The 17,409-nt window shown below is 37.9% G+C and overlaps 1 protein-coding gene across 3 annotated transcripts in view; it reads right to left on the bottom strand.

The window, feature by feature from the left end:
• The window catches only part of BCKDHB (branched chain keto acid dehydrogenase E1 subunit beta), a 131,044-nt gene that overhangs the window by 50,119 nt on the left and 63,516 nt on the right, over positions 1-17,409 (bottom strand). For all 3 annotated transcript variants that reach the window (XM_069804734.1, XM_069804732.1, XM_069804731.1), the window contains exon 9: positions 1,807-1,893. In XM_069804734.1, coding sequence (XP_069660835.1) covers positions 1,807-1,893 — 87 coding nt within the window. The remainder of the gene's footprint in view (positions 1-1,806; positions 1,894-17,409) is intronic.

Raw genomic sequence — 17,409 nt, 5'->3', positions numbered from 1 at the left:
ACAATATGGTTGTAACACAGATTCAAGTCAACCAATTTATAGGAAAGAAACTCGCCACAGATAAATTAAATGCCAAAGAGTTATATTCCAATTTATTCTGAGGTAGCATGTGTGATAAATTAACTAATATTTCTCAAGATACAAATCCTAGTTTCCTTAAAAATATGAATATAAAATTATGAGCTACTATCATGAAACAAATATTTGCTTTCAAAACTGACAGAAATAAATAGCGCTTTACTAAAGCATTGTAAACTTTGTTTTCTAAATAAGTAATATTTGTCAAGACACATCTCTGATGTGAAAAACAACCCCAAGATAGATCAATCATCTAAGTACCCTTCTTAGTGGAGCTCTGAGGAGATTAAAAAACTCATTTTGTAGTTTCAGCAATATATTGAGCACCCCATGCTCTTCCAATAATAATTACTGATAAGCTTTTTTCTTTTCAACTCATCACTTTTTTCTCCAACACATATGCTTTCCTTTGTTATGCCAATAAATTATGAGATTGCTGTGTGGCTTAGAATAGTTCTCAAGTGTTAATAATAACACAAGATACTAAAAAAAGACAGGCTCTTTTGGTTAAGCTTATTTCACATTTTTGTAGGAATTTGAGAAAAGTCATCACTTTCAACACTCACAGTTGGAGTACCTTATGACTTTACTAGACCTATTTTAATCAAAGAGGCTACCTGTAAAAGAAGGGAGGTCAAATAATAATTACTTATGAGGATGATAAATATTTTGTTCTTAACAGAGACAAAATTTTGGTAGAAAAAAAATGAATGACCTTTATTTAATTATATTAAAAATAATACAATTACTCTTTAAAAGAAATTGTATCACAAAGATCAAGAAACATAGTTTTCCGACTCTTTATGCATATTTAATTGAAAACTACACTCCCAGAACAATTAACTCTATTCCTTCCTACAAAAAGGCTAATTCCCAAGCTTTAACTACTGCCTGTATGGCTTATATTTTGTGAATTTTAGAACACCATTTCTCTCTAGTCCTATAATTTAACTACTCTAAGAATAGAATAATGGGAAAATAGTGATCAGACAATGATGGACGCAATTAGTTTAGATGTTCCTATAAGTCAGTATCACTGATGTGCATAGGAAAGAAATCACGTTAAGGGGAAAGTCTGTATGCAAGTACAGATATAAGACATGTCAGAAAGCCCAAAAAGACTTCCAAAAAAGTTAAAAGCCTTGTGCTCCAGACAACTGATACTGATCTACTTCTCAACCTTTCAAAGCTGTTCTGTGCACACAAACTCTACATGTGTGAGCATCACCACAACTATACATAAACTACTTTCACAGACTGCTTTCCTAATGCAGTCTCTGAACTTTACATCTAGTACCACATTATACCGTATTGGACCTAGGTGCTTTTTCTGTGTCTGATTTCAACAGTCCTAGAATTTATTTTTAAGATGCTTTGGGGATACAAATATGATAAAGTTAAAAAAATACAGAAAAACAGATTATACATAACAATTTTTCCTTTGCATCTGACAGCACATCCTCCCCACTCTTCAGCAAAAGTTAAATTTTCTAGCTTAACAGATGCTACGCACAGTGCCTGGTAGGTACACGGCTTCTCAGCTGTTCAGATAAAGTAACACAAGCATCCACAAAACTGAAATTTCATACAATTGTAAAAGAGAATAACTTAAAAAAAAAAATATATATATATATGAAAAACTCAACTTTTAATGCAGTAATAAATATGTTTTCTACAGGTAAACATATTCTGCCGTGCAGGACACTTAAATACAAATAACCTGTGTACCTGAACTGTGGAACTGATTTCAGACGCAAATCCTCCTGTCAAGGGAGCCTCGTGGCTGATCAGCAATCGCCCAGTCTTCGCCACTGACTGAAAAGGAAAAACAAACCCCAAAAATGAAATCACAAGAGCTGTAATTTGATTACTTACCTGTAATACTTGTGAAATATATGAAGTATGTGACATCATTAGCAATGTTAGAATATACTTACTTTTCCCCTCTTGCATTTTCACTGAAAGATAAATCATCCTAAAAGCCTAAGCTGAGTAATTAATGAGATGGCTTTATATTTAGTATAAAAGTGTTCGCATCTTCCACTCCATTTTAAGCAAATATCAAGAACAAAAATTTATTCCACTGAATATGAATTTACCCTATCAATGCAAACTGTAAGATTTCTGAAGGAGAATAAGGATTTTAACAAGTCAGTAAAAACCGGGATCCTGAAAATACTAAAAGATACACATGTGAAGAAATCTTTCACTGATACCTACCTCTGCACAGCCAGATCCTAGGTAAAGTCACAAATCATAGCTATTCAGAAAGTAAAACTTAAATAAAAATTTTAGCAAGAAAACAAATCATGTGGGTTAATGCTGCTTATTTAAGTTTTACACAGCAATTAGAAGGAACATTTTCTAATTTTAAGTCTCCATATTTGTGCAGTTTTTATGTGATCTACTTCATAAATAATTAGATAGCACAATATATACAGAAGGTGATCTAAGCATCTTTTAATCAAACAAAACTGGATTCATTGTGAAATATAATAATGAAAGCAAAATATTTTTAATCTGATGGGAGTATAATGCTTCACCACACCCAAATATCTCGAAGTTTATTGCAGCTAGATGCTAAATTGCCTAGAATCAAACAGTATCAGATACCTTTGGTCAGAAATATGGCAGCAAAGTCTCACTTTTCATAATATACATTTTATAACTTCATATGGTGCATACAAAAGTTTCATGAACTTCCAGAGACGCACATCAGGAAAAAAAAACCAAACACAATAATGTGTATGTTAATTCAAGAACAGTTACGGTCTGATTTTTAAGATAAGTACATTGCGTACTGCTGATGTACCATTAGTCATCAAGGGGAAAGCCCAAGAAAGTGCTAGCTATCAGGTCAGGCTTCAAGGCTGTGATCTTCAATTAATGTCTACACCAGCACATTCTCCAGCTGGCCAGCTCCGTCTTGTCTACATAATAGAATACATAAAGGCAATACCTTAATTATACAGTTTTCCTTCTGATTCAAGGACTTTTCTAATTGTTTTGCTTTTCTAGCAATGACTTAATCAATGGCTCTAAGTAGCTCATCCACAGATGTACTGGCAAGTCACAGGCCTATAAACAAGATGATCCATATACTGTACTATGAAGTGGTTTGACAATGTTCAGAGCTAAACAAGACAGGAAAAGGCATTTCAACAGTTGGACAGTAATCCACAGTTACGTAGACTGATTTCTTTAATTTCTTTTGCCAACACTGGAAACTCGTATCTAGAGAGCAGAGGCATTAACAGCACTACAAATCTGTCCAATACATCAAAATGACAGTTCAATGAACAAAATGTACGCTCCAGTTCTAAGTTGATATGATAAAACTGATACAATCAGTTTTAAGTTGTTATGGTAAAACTGATAAAATTAATCAATTTGGTTTGGGTTTTTTTTCGAGAATCCTCTTAGTTTTATTTTAACAAAGATTCTTCTGCATGCATTTGTTCTGAGAGGTTCACACGTTGAAACATTACAAGCTATCATTAGTTACAGGTTTGGTTTCTCAGAATTTTACTGTATGAAACAGACACTGTTAGAACACGTATAAGAAAATCCACATGGGATCAGACCAGTAACCCAGCAGTCCAGTATCCTCTCTCCACAATGGAAATAATTTGATATCTAGGAAGGAGTAAGAATAGGGCCTTCAATGTGTTCCTTCACTATTTCTCAGCCTCCAACTATTTTCACATCACAGGTTTTTTGAGTCCAATATGGTTTCTTGCTGTAAGTAACTGATAACTTTTCTTGCATGAATTTATCTGTTCTCAAATTGAACTCAAGTAAACAATAAAGGAAAAAAAGGGAAAAAAAAAAATCTCATTTTGGAAACCTGCTTCTCCCATATGAGAAATCCTTATTTTTACATGTGATTCCCAAGGGCTTCAAGGAATCCTTGCCTATAAGAGCTTGTTAAGAGCGAGCAAGCAGCTGTGAACACCAAGCGTTGCGTACAAGCATATCAGCCCTGCTAAAAAGCACCATATATCACTCCTGGTGGGAAACCATGCTAGCATAGCTTTGGTGCTTTTAGTATCCATCCTAACTTGTTCAGGGCCAGCATGGATACCCGCACCACATTGTGCAATGTAGAAATACCTTAAAAATTCTCCTAACGGTTAAACCAGAATCAAAATGAGCAGAAATTAACCACTATACTGCATTGCAAATACAGTCCTGGAGTTTAAGGATTTATTGTGATTCTTCAGTATTACAGGCTCCTTTGCATCAATTTCTGCTTCACATTAACACTTGTTCCTAAACTACAGTGAGTCTTTCAGAAAGACATGCAATCTTAATTATGGTATTTCCAGTGTTTGCAAATGCATCACAGCTATTGGTAAGTTGTTCCAGTGTTTAACTGCCTTCCCTGTTAAAATTTTGCACCTTATTTCCAAACTAATTTGGCTGACTTCAACTTCCAAGCTGTTGGTTCTTATTTTACTTCTGTTTGCTAGCTGGAAAAGCTATCTATTATCACATTTCTGCTCCCCACATGAATATGCTAAGATTGTGATCAAATGATCTCTTAACCATGCTTTTGCTAAACTAAACAGACTGAGCTCTAAATCTTTCACCATACAGCACACTTCCAATTCCTTCATCATTCTTACAACCCTACCCTGAATCATCTCCAGTTTTCAATGTCCTTCTCGAAGCACACCCATCTGGAACCAGCATTCCAGCCTTTTTCAGAACAACGCCAAATACGGAGATAATATAACCTCGGTACTGCAGCTCTTGGATGTATGAGGCCTTTGGCCAAAGCACAACAACACGAGTCCAGCTTCAACTGATGACTGCGATTCCCTGTTCTGGGGAAAGAGGGTTTTGTCCTTAAAGGATAATTGCTTCCTGGAATAAAGATGGAAATATAGTGTGCATTTATTATTTCAAGATACAAAATTATGTTTGGATATGCTGAAAAATATACTGTGTGCCTGAATCCAGCTCAGTTAATGAACCTATCTTCTCTTTATCAGTGACTGTCTATTTTATGTATTTCTCCAGCTGTTTGTTACCTGTAATTTTTTATCAGTAATGGTTTTGAATGTTTTCCATATCTTTGACAGAAATATTAAAAAGCAGGTTAAAAATCCAACTCTGCAGGACCTCGTGATTTCACTACTTCCATTCACTAACACTGCCCTTCTATGCCATACAGTTAAAGTCAGAGCAGTACTAATGCCTTATTTCTCAAACTATGATAATTTGTTTTGTGAGCACCTAAAGTGTTCTCAAGCAACATTGAATTGTTGATCATGTATTTCTAAGTCATTTCTGCCTAGCTGCTTTTTCCTTGTTAATTCATTCCTTGCTTTATAGATCATTCTTTCCAATTGATTTGGTACACAGGTTTTTTGTGGAAAAACTGCTCTGTAAGGTATCAGAATAAAACTCCTGGTCGAGATATACTTTGGTTCAGCAAACATCGGGCCTCTGTATGCCCTCTTCATTTTAATTATGATATTGTTTTTATTATCTTACAGATCAGAGTACTATACAGTAATAACAGCAGCCAACAGCAACAGATGTGATTTTTTTCTTAAAATTTTTAAATATATATTACCATGTAAAATGTTTCAGTCCATATAGCTTAGAATAAAGCTGTAGTCCATAATGGGAAAAAAAAAAAACATTTTCCTACATTGGTAGTATCTTAAAATGGCTAACTTATTTGATTTCTGTATCTTCATATGGAAGTTTAATCTTATTTCCTGGACGTAAAATAGTTCATCAGTCGGAAGTTTCAAAAGTAACTGCTCTACAGTCTATAGGGCACAGTGGACATTGTTAATTATTATTTGCAGATATCAATGCTCTTCTATAAAACACTAAATTCATTTTTAAAATATGTTATAAAACATTAGTCCCTGTTAAACCAAATGAAGCAAGCATTCAACTTCCAGGATAACCAAAGCCTAACACTCAGAAGAGCATTTACAGTCCAATTAAATGCAGCACGGTAACATCAGGCAATGGGGTCCTCAACCTCCAAACTTAATGGAAAATAGCCACTGGCATAAAAATGGAGAAAAATGGTTAAATCAGCACAGTGTAACAAATTGGCCAGCATAGAATCCTACCATATTATCACCTTTTAAAGAGGTGCGTAGTTGGAGGGGTCTGTGTTTTTTCTCATTTGGATTAGCTAAAGAAAAGGATGGCCTTTCAAAGAACGAAGTATTTTGTCCCCTCAAACCAGACACATGTTGCATTGCTGTAAGGGCTTGATTCTCCTCCATTTCCCCAACATCCCCACTCTATCTTCCAAAACCCCAGTCTTCACACTTCTTACCTCAGTAAAAGATTAAAATTTTGAAACGCATGCACATTCTGCAGCTCATGTAGAGTACTTTTAAAAATGCGTCTTCAAAAAATATGGTATGGCTTAGGAGATCGGCATTGTTAAAAATGTTCCTTCTTTACATCCACAACCAGAAGTTGTTGTTTGCTGATCTTTGAAGTGCAGAGATAATTCTGAGGGTACTAAGAGATTCTGTAGGTATCTCCTATCTCCAGTTAAATGAAAATGGAAACTTTTTTTTGCATGTTCAGTAACAGACCACAGAGGAAAGTCAGAAGCAACATCCGGGCATTTAGAGAACATGGCTCCTCTTTGTGTTACGGTCACTCGGCACTTTCACAGCTGAGTTCAGCTGATGCAACCCTGGTTGCTCCCAAAAGGGAGAGGTCCTACCCTACCCAGAACCTCCTGTTCCCAGCCCATCCCTGGCATCTTCTCAAACACTGAAGGGGCCACAGGGTAAGCCAGCTGAAGGAGATAATCTGATTTATCCTGCAGCAGCGTACAGTTAGCACAAAGCAGCAAACACCACCCCAGAGAGATTCAGAGATCAGAGGCAGATCAGGATTTGCTCACAGAAAGCTTCAGCAGTGCTCTCCCTCCCTCTGGAAGGCAGCTGGGACCCAAGTCATGGCACACCACTGTCACCTGTGCAATATCCAGTCATTAGAGACAAGACTCTAGGCATTTCGAGTACTAAATTAACCCTAAAACAAAACCAGAAACCAATACTGCCTATACTTTCCCACCTCAAATTTCGTTGTCAGGACTGTTTTACATCGGTGTCATCCACAAGGACAACAAATGACGTTGCATCAGAGCAAAAGGCTAGCGGCATGATCGCCCTGATAATGAAATGAAAAAAAAACAACCCTAATGCCTTTGCAAGACTAATGCTTTCAGATTGCACTCTGAAGGTTTTCTGAACTGCAGCCCAGCATTTTTGTAGCGAAGCAGCTGAGCAAATTATTTTCAACCTCCCTGACCACACTCTTTATCCAAGAGTTTCTATAATCACTTTTCTGTTCAACTCTCAATTCGTCATGTTGGCCACCTTCTCCCCTCCTACAGGCACTGATGACAGAAGAAAACAACAAGTCTGGCACTTCCAAGCACTCTGAAATCTAAGTGCTGACACTACCAATAACATACTATGCCCTTACTTAGGAGAAAGCAGACTGAAACCAAAATGAGTTTGATGGTAAACTGCATTTTACACTACTACTCTCCACACACAGCAACAGCACTACTTCCAGTGTAACCAGCTGCTTCACTAACACAGCAATTGCCCTTAAAGAAATTATCAAAGTCAGAATTTTATTACAAATGGCTGCTATTGTGTCACAATGGCAAGTTGCCTATTTTCTTTAAGAGGAAAATCTTGTGCTCAGAATAAAAAGATTTTCCATCTCTTACAGAAAAGGAATTATTCTGATGTTCACTTTCACATTTAAATTTTTGCATACTTTTGATTGTGTTCTTTAGAGACTATAAAAATTTCCTGCATAATTGAAAAACTAGCTTTCCAAAATAATTTTAAGCTGGCAACAGTACTGAAATTGTATTTGTATTATATTCCATTTTGCACTAAGCACACATGAAACGATTATAAAATTGTATCAAAATGAATATTAATAGATATGTGCCTTCACTGAAAACCAATCAGCACATAGAAGCTTAAAAAAAACCCAAACCTTGGTAAAGTTCCAATAAATGCCTTGAAAAACATTTTTTCTTTTTCATTTTCATTTTCAGATCAGCTTTAATAAATTTGTACTTGGAAATTGTAAAACCTGAGGGAGGCTATGTTCCCCAACCCATTAGTTCTACTTTCCTTTTAATGTTTCATTAACAAATGAAATTGCATAGCAGCATTCTTGGTACTGAACATCATAAGCATAGGGATAGAAGATCCCAAATTTCTATTCAGCATTTCCCACAGAGAAATATAGAACATAACCTTCCAGATGAATCGCTGAGGATTACATTTACGTAGCACGTGCAGATCCATAGGATGACACATCCCAGATAAAATGAATTATTTGTGCATGTGATATACTGACAGTCCTAAAAAATGCACTTATGTCCCCAGTTTCCAGACATCCCAGAGCCTTATTGTTGTGGGATCTCTGGAAAGCCAAATAGATCCTCAAGCACTTTTTTTTTTTTTTTTTTTTTTTAACAAAGGTGCCAAGAGAAGAAATAGAAGGGAAGAGGAATAGGATGTGTCCTAATAGCCTGGACACAAGAAAGCCCTGTAATTTCCTAATGATCACAATCTAGTTTGAAAATTATAACTATCAGTTGCCCAGAAGAACTACCTTTCCCTAGAAGCAGTAAAAGCTAGGAATAACATGCACCCTTTAAAGCTCCAACTCGGCAGCAAAAATAATTCTTAACATTGAAGAATAAACATTAAATGATTAATCTGAATTAAAAGAAAAGGAAATAACATCATTTGGTGTGTTTTTCAACAGCACTAAATTCCCAGAGAAGGAAGATGAGAGCGAACCTTCAAGTCTACTATATCATGTCTACACTACACTCCCAAAAGTTGACTGAAACTCATTTATCAGTAAAATCAAGATGCAAAGACACACAAGTGACATGAAAAACCGTTGCTTCATCACATACAGCTCAACAGCCCAAAGCATGAGTAAGATTTCTCAACTACTGGTAATAAGACAGTCAGCCTTACACTCATTCTGTTAAGATGCATAAGGCTACTGCAAGTATAACAAACATATCACAGTATGGCAATAATATAGCAGGGAATCCTAGCTGAACACTGGCAGCAATATATGTAGATCAAAGATAAAACTACTTGGAAAGGAGAACACGTCAACCTTATTCCATCACTTCGGAAAGCCATTGGAGAAAAATCTTTTAACAAAAACTTTTCAAACAATAAAATGAAAAAACCATAGGCAGTTCTGTAATAGATGAACATGCTGATTAACAGCAGGGAACGAAAAAGAAATCCAATTTCCTTTTAATTTGACACAAATAGCTAAAAAGTTGCCAATCATTTTAACTGATGCACATTAGCAGTGCACAAATCTATCTTCCTGCCAGTAACTAACCAAAACAGAGGCTTTTAATCCATTACCGTCTGCTGGTTCAGCTGATACAGCTGAGGTTTGTGCTTTGACCTACAAGCCTGGAATTCATTGATTGCAGATGGCACGGCCAAGGCTGCTGGGACATGCCATGGCCCAGACGGAGCTGGGACCTACCGCCAGCTTCAGAAGCGCAGAATGAGTTTCCCCAAAGGAAAAAGATCTGCGATAACCAATTTATATGGTAAGGACGAGCAGATCCATTAGGGCTCCCGGGCTGCAAAGAGCACAAAGATGAAGAGGCATTGATTCTGGTTTCTAACAAAGAGAAGCAAAAGGCAGTCCGTAGAAGGAGACAACGCCAGCAGGAAACCAGGACAAGGGAAAGAAGGGAGAACAGCCCTCCACTGGGGTTCAACACAGCACGCGATCTTAGCGCGTCGGGGTGATCAGAGAGGCTGTCCTGCTGCACAACCCTCCTCTGACACTGTGTCTATACCCTCACCTGCCTTCTCTGGAGCAAAAGATGAAAACAAAAAACCCAAAACCTAAAAAACTCACAAGTTTTTAGTCTAACCTCCTTTCCAATTAATTAAAAGACCAGCTCTTAGAGAAAATAAACAAAGATCTAAAAGTATAATGCATTACAACTCCAAGTATCGTAGTAATGAAGAAAAAAGTAGGAAAATAAGGAGAAGCATTAGAAATTTATTTGCTGCCCAGTGAGCTGTTTACCTGAAACGAAACAATTAATGCTTCATGAAATAAATTATCAAAACATGTACTAAGGTGTAGCGTTTTGTAGACAGCCAACATACCGTCCCCTGAGCTCTTTCCAAGTTATTACTGTGCATTCAAATACTGATTTCTGATAAGGAGTAAAGCTCTCAGAAAAGAACTTCAGTTAATTTTACACAGCCACGTTAAATCTGTTCTCCCTAAAAGGTCCGTCTTGCTGTACTTCTACCTGGCTACTACTTTTACCAACTCCACAGTACTAGCACAACACAGTCAGCTGAAAATCCTAGTGAAATCTCAAATGAAGGGGAAGGAACAAACAATCTGGAACACAGGGAAAAGTTGGACCACATTTTTGACAGTGGCAAAGGCAGAAGCAGGAGGGGATGCTAACAGCAGGATGGGGAAAGAAAGAAAGAAAATCAAACATACTTTTATTTATAGCCAGCTGTCCATCATAACTCTGACCTTTGACCCTCCTTTAACATTATGTTTAAGAATAAGCTTAAAGTATCAAGAAAGATTTCATATCATAAATACTGTTCTCTGTAGAAAAAAACCTAGATGATACATTAAAGGCAACATTATTAGTATGTTTCTGTGGCCCAAGGAATCTGGATTTTAAAGGACTTCAAATGAAATCACATTGATATGCTAAACAAAGCAGAGATTCATAATAAATTTGTAAGGTTTACCTTTTGATGTAATTCTAGATACATACAGATAGGTGTACACTGTGCATATATGCCCATAACTCAACTGGCCCAAAGACAGTAAACACTTTTTTTCCCTTTAAGCATTCTTAAGCCCATACATGTGCATCACCTGTTGCTGGAGTTGGTGAGCCCTGTTCCTGTTGCCAGAAAGGTTATGAATAAAATAATTTCCAAGGCTTCCAGCTACATTGGAGCTGGTGGTCAAAAATAAACCTGTACATTCTGTAGAGGAATTCTGTATTTCTACTAGATGAGCTGGAGTGAGGAAACAGGTTAATAGGCTTGCAACAATTCTCAAAACCTATTTTCTGACAATTCAAGAACTCTGACCATGCAGGAAAGAGAAAATTACCATAATCAGTAGAATTCTGATTATTAGGGTTTTTAATACTTTCTTTGTTACAGTGAACCATGAACAGGGAGTGTATTAAAAGTGTTCCTGTTGATAAATTGTTAAGGAGCCAACCAAGCTTTCAAAAAAGTTACTTGAAGACTTCTCTGCAGTTTGTCAGTTTTAATACGCATATCTAGCTATCTGCATGCAGATGCAAATATTACAATGATCTCAGAAGATCAAGACCAAAACAAATAAAAATCTCTCTGAAGACTGAAATGAATGGCTCAAATTCAGTGTGTCAAAGCAACAAAAATATTTTGCTCAGGAGTCATCATTCACAACTTGTTCTGACACTCAGTATAAATAATGTCTCAGTTGTCTAAAAGTAAACTATATCCAACAACTAATTCCCAGTCTCTTATCAGCTTCACTTTAACAATTTAATACTGTGCTCCTATTAAAACCTAAACAGCCTCTTTTGGCAGAATAAAAACAGTTCCCAGGAATAAGTATGGTCCTTACACCTCAAACAGCACTGCATTAAGCAGTTGAGGCTTTACCATCACTAATCTCAGGTGAGGTTTCTGCAACTGGTTGGGTTTTCATCCCAACTTCCTCCTACATGGAAGTACATTTTCCAAGCAACGTATCTGACTGAGCATCTCCTTTTAATAAGAAGGATTATAAATAAAAGCATCAGAATTGCTGTAAAAGTCTGCCTGCCCCATTTATTTACATAACCATTTATACTCTTTAGACCGTGCCCATCCACCTGAGGGCAAGGGCTCCAGCCCTCAACCATCTTGATGGCCCTCACTCCACTTTATCAAGATTTTCTTTTATTGGGGGCCCACGACTTGCATATTGAGTGGAAGGGGACGAATTTTACCTTCAGTCGCCGGGTCATGCTCCTGCTGACACAGCCCAGGATGGCGCTGGCCCTCGTTGCTGCCGGGGCCACTGCAGGCTGATGCTCCGCTCACTGCCCACCAGAGCCCCCAAGGGCTTTCCCTGCAGAGCTGCTCCCCAGCCAGGCACTCCCAGTCTCTGCTGTCACAAGCTTTTCCTTCCCAGGTGAAAGACCTGCCATTTGACCTTGCTGAATTTCATAAAGTCACTGTCAGCCCACTCCTCGTCAACCCACTCCTCCAGCTTGTCTACGCCTATGTTCCAGCGTATCACTTGTTTCTCCCTCCCCAGTATGGTCTCATCTGTTAAGCCTGAGGAAGGTGCACTCCATCACCTCCTCCACATCATTGATAATGATGTTTGAACAGGACAGGTCCTAGCACAGACCCCTGTGGTACTTGCTTGTCACTGGCCTCCAGGCAGAGTACTGTACTCTACCCATTAACCATGACCCTGTAGGCCCAATCATGCAAACAGCATTTTACCTATCCAGCTGTCCATCAGAGTGTAACATCCCAACTTGGATACAGGAGTATTCTGGGAGATAGTATCAAAAGCTTTGCTGAAGTCAAGGTAAGTGTCATCCATTGCTTACCCCTTGTCCACAGATCCAGACACTTTTATCACAGAAGGCAATCACATCGGTCAAGCGTGAGTTAGCCTTAGCAAGGCCATGCCTACTTTTCCTGATCTTCTCCTTAATATGTTCAGAAATTAGGGGAAACTTTCAGTGTGGCTGAAGAATACTAATTTTAGCAATTAGAAAACAGATCAAAGCACTTACTAATAATTCCTTTATGAAATATACAACATTTTCCTAAATTTGATCACAAAAAGGCAACCGAGTGCTCACTGAAGCAGGAGACATGCATCTGTAAGCAGGCTGAGTGTTGTCAGTGAGATGACCCACAGTAGAGAGCACCCTGGCAATCTCAATACACTTTTGAAGAACTGTATTCTAAATCATTATTTAGAAAATATTATTGCAGTTTGTTTTTCAGGCAACTCAGTCACATCTGGATGATGGCATAGAGTGCACCCTCAGCAAAATTGCACATGACACAAAACTGAGTGGCTGATATGCCACATGTTTCTGCTGCCACGTGGAGGGACCCGGACAGGCTGGAGAAATGGGCTGATAGGAACCTCACAAAGTTCAAAAAGGGAAATTCCAAGTCCTGCCCCTGGGGAGGAACAACCCCAGGCACCAGTATATGCTGGGGGCTGCACAGCTGGAAAGCAGCTTGGCAGCAAAGGGACACGGGCATCCTGGTGGACACTACGTTGACCATGAGGCAGAAACATGCCCCTGTGGCAAAGAAGGCTAATGGTATCCTGGGCTGCATTAGGAGGAGTATTGCCAGCCGGTCAAGGGAGGTGATCCTTCCCTTCGGTGTGGCATTGGTGAGGCCACACCTGGAGTGCTGTGTCCTGCTCTGGGCTCGTCAGTGCAAGAGACATGGACATACTGGAGAGAGTCCAACGAAGGGCCACAATGATAATTAAGGGATCTCATCAATGTATATACATACCCAAAGGGAGGGCACAAACAAGACAGAGCCAGGGTCTTTTCGGTGGTGCCCAGGGACAGGACTGCATAGTTTATGCTATTATGCTGATGTTGCATAACACGCTGGCTAAACTTCACCACTTTGAAATCCACATCAGGAGGGATCGTTTCCCCAGTTTAAAATGTATGCATGGCAGGAACAGTTCATAAAGAACTAATGTGACCACAGCTGGGATGCACATATGAAACATCTTGCAGAGAAATGTTAGCGCAACCATAAAACTTACTGCCTCGACACACCAGGATTTTATTATTCCAATATGTATCATTTTACACTATAAATGCCAAAAATAATTCTGAAAGACCAACGTGGCTTCTTTCTGCATAACACTGAAAACAATGCTGGAGTGTGAAGACAATGGTGCAGAGATAATGAGAAATTAAAACAGGCACAGGAGTAATGCAAAGTAACCTGGAAAGCTTAAAAAATTACAATCAAACCCAAAAAGTTTGGCTACAGGGCTAGGCAGAACATCCTAGGAAGCAATGAAGAGAGTAGATAATAAAACAGTTATGGCCTTTACATCCTACACAACATTGTCAGGGCACGGCTGAGATGTTCAATGGAGAGATTTATAAGCTTCCTGCAAAGCCAAGAATGAAAGACAGATTCCCAATGTGTTAGGCACCATAAAAATACAGAGTAGCAGACTATTCCTCTCCAAAACAACTTTCAATTTAAATAGCTGAGCCTGTGAAAAGAGAAGAGATATGACACACAGCAGAGTGCATGTCAGCACAGTTTGGGCTGCTTGATTTATTTTTTAATAGATGAGCGCTAAATGAAATTAAAAGGACTGATACTCTATCAACCAGTGACTAACTTTCTAATGCCTTTCAGTAAATTTACTCTTGTAAAACAACGCTGCTACAAACACTCTTTAATACTTCCATAACACTACTCTACATAGTCTAAAGCAGATAATTGCTAAGAAAACAGTAGCTGCTGCTGATAATGGTCATAGGATGTGAAGACAATGGAGAAAAGTTATGTTTTACGCAGATGGATACTCCTGCTTAACCTAAAGAGATTTAGAAATATACTAACTAACAGCAGTAAGAGACAGGCAAAGAAAAATTACTTCTGGAATTCCACAGCATGACCTCTTGATATCCTTAAGATAAATTGCTACATATACACTGGAATCAATTATTTAGGAAAGAAAACTGATTAAGAAGTCAAAAGCATATTTGAAAATATAACCCACCTGGCCCATTCTTATCACTTCATATACAGTATATTGATTTTACCGCACTCGTATTGTCCACTTCTTCGCATCTTGTTTGGGTTTTTTTGATACTGGAAGCTCTCCTTAACAGTGACAATCAATACTTCTAATACACATTTAGTGCAAGGAGTCCCTGTTTACTTCTGAAGACCCTGCATACTACCTGGATAACACTACTGAAATAAATATCATGAATATAAAAAAGCTTCTTTTGACCAAATGTCTCTAAATCTCCCAGTCATTATCATTATTCTAGTAATAACTACTAACAGCATCCTTAAATAGTCTTTTTAAGTATAAAGGCAACTGAACTAATGGAAAAATATTCATTAATCCACTGAACTGGTAACTCATAATCCCTCAATACTTTGAACTATATTTGCCTACTTAACTACAATTAAATACATCTATTCAAACAATCTTTCTGAGCATGTAGCCTCAAACATAAAACTAATAAGTAAAGGTTTCAGAAAACAACAACTTCAGCAGCAGCCTCCACACTTCACACTTCTTTGACCAATTGTTAACAACACACCATGGACAAATTTGTCCTTCCCTCCCCCACTATACTACTTCTTAATTGCCTGTTTATGGAAGCAAAATCAAAGAGTCTTGGCAAATACAGCAAATACAGACAGGTAACGGTGTACCAGAGATAACCTTTGAAATATCTGAACCACCGTCTTTCATCTTTACAATTACATTAAAGCTGTAACGAAAACCATAACAGAATATACGGCAAGTTACACACACCTCCTAATATAAAGGCTCTCAGTCAGTAAGAAGGTGCAGCATGTGACTGAAAGCCAGTAGGTAGAACAGTAAGACAGATGCAAGATAGCCTGCAATTGTCATTTACTACCTGAACACCCTATTTTCCAAATAGATTAAAATGAAACTGACAGTTCTTAAAGCTGTAGATGAAGAGAAAGACTGTCAGAAGAAGAATATAAGAACTTGAAGGCAGGACAGAAGAAAAACATGAACTCTGGAACCAAGAAGTACAGAAACGTAGATGAAAAAAAGAACAGCAAGAAAAAAGAAAGGGCCAAGGCAAGAGAGATGCCAAGTCGCAGAAAGGAAAGACCTGGATTCTGGAAGGTACGGAGAAAGGAATTGAGGAAAAGTTGGCAATATCAGTTGTGGCAGACTACTTATCCAGTTTTTATTCCAGTTCATACTGGAGTTCTAGCACGACCAGGACAGCTGCGAGACTTTGTTCAGATCATGACAGTCCACTATTAGCCGGATTGATGCAATTTGCTCTTCATCCCCATACAATGGCTTCAAATAGCAGCTTCACCTAGGATTCATTGGACTTAGCATCTGAATTACTAACATCGATCATACAGGAAAGCATGAGGGAAATACCTGAGCAAAAAAACTCTGAGCAAAATAATCACTAAATAATCTAAGAAAAATATGAAGTAGACCAAGATGGCCTAGTAGATGTCTGAAAATGAGACCTGTGCCATCTCTGACCCCTTTCAAAAATAAGCATTAGCAAGTATCTAATGGGTGTGATAACTATTTAAATGATAGATTGTTTACAGAATTTTGTGCCAGAAACCTTGCAAACCTACAGTACCCTTTGTTTAGTTCTTCCAAATACATTTTTTCTGTATTAGTTCCCACTTAAATTAGTCTTTCTAAAGCAACAACCAATTCCTTTTCTCTTTTCGTTCTTTCAGTGCTATATTCTGTCCTATTCTCCTTTCTATTTTTTTGTGCCCTCCTTCATTAAAGCCATCTAAGCAATCCTCACCTCATCTCTTCTTTGATCTCCATTCTTTTCTATCAGTTACACACTCTCCGTATCTGACCTACTTCAACTTAAGGAGGAATGAATAGTCATTTTCGAGGTCTATATTCATTTTCAGCCTGTTAGCCAAGGAAATGAGGGTTCTGTGACCTAATCTTATTTTTCTGTCCATTTGCCAGTCTCCTGATAGCCACTTCGCAGCCAAATGCAAGTCTTAAAGATATGAAGTTCCAGCAAGCCTGGTAAAAATCAGTCTCTCTAAATGAAAGAGATCAGCACTCCTACTAACTTAGTACCCCAATAAAACACAAACTGCACTTAACACTATCTTTCCCACAGCTCTTTCATCAACCAGTAAGCACCAATACACTGTCTTAATTGCTAGTTTTTGTCCAGCCAGCCATTTAGAAAGGAGCTGAGCAACGTAATGTACCTAGATGGGGAATATGGAATGGTAGAAGTTAGGAAATATGGAACATAAATCCATAGAAAACCAGACTTCATTACTCATGCAGCAATTATTTTTCATTTTTTATCATAAAGTTGTTATCCAAAGTAAAAAAAAAATTCATTTCTATGCCTTCTATGCATGGAAGGAGAAAAGAATGTAAGGCCAAATCAAAAATCCATGGAACCCATATCTGAGAGTTCTCTGATTACTTTTTTTTTTTTTTTTTCAAACTTCCATT

The sequence above is a fragment of the Haliaeetus albicilla genome, chromosome 17 (assembly GCF_947461875.1).
Source record: "Haliaeetus albicilla chromosome 17, bHalAlb1.1, whole genome shotgun sequence".
Taxonomy (NCBI): domain Eukaryota; kingdom Metazoa; phylum Chordata; class Aves; order Accipitriformes; family Accipitridae; genus Haliaeetus; species Haliaeetus albicilla.
Note: the sequence above shows the minus strand (reverse complement) of the source record. Positions and strands in the feature narration are given on the sequence as shown.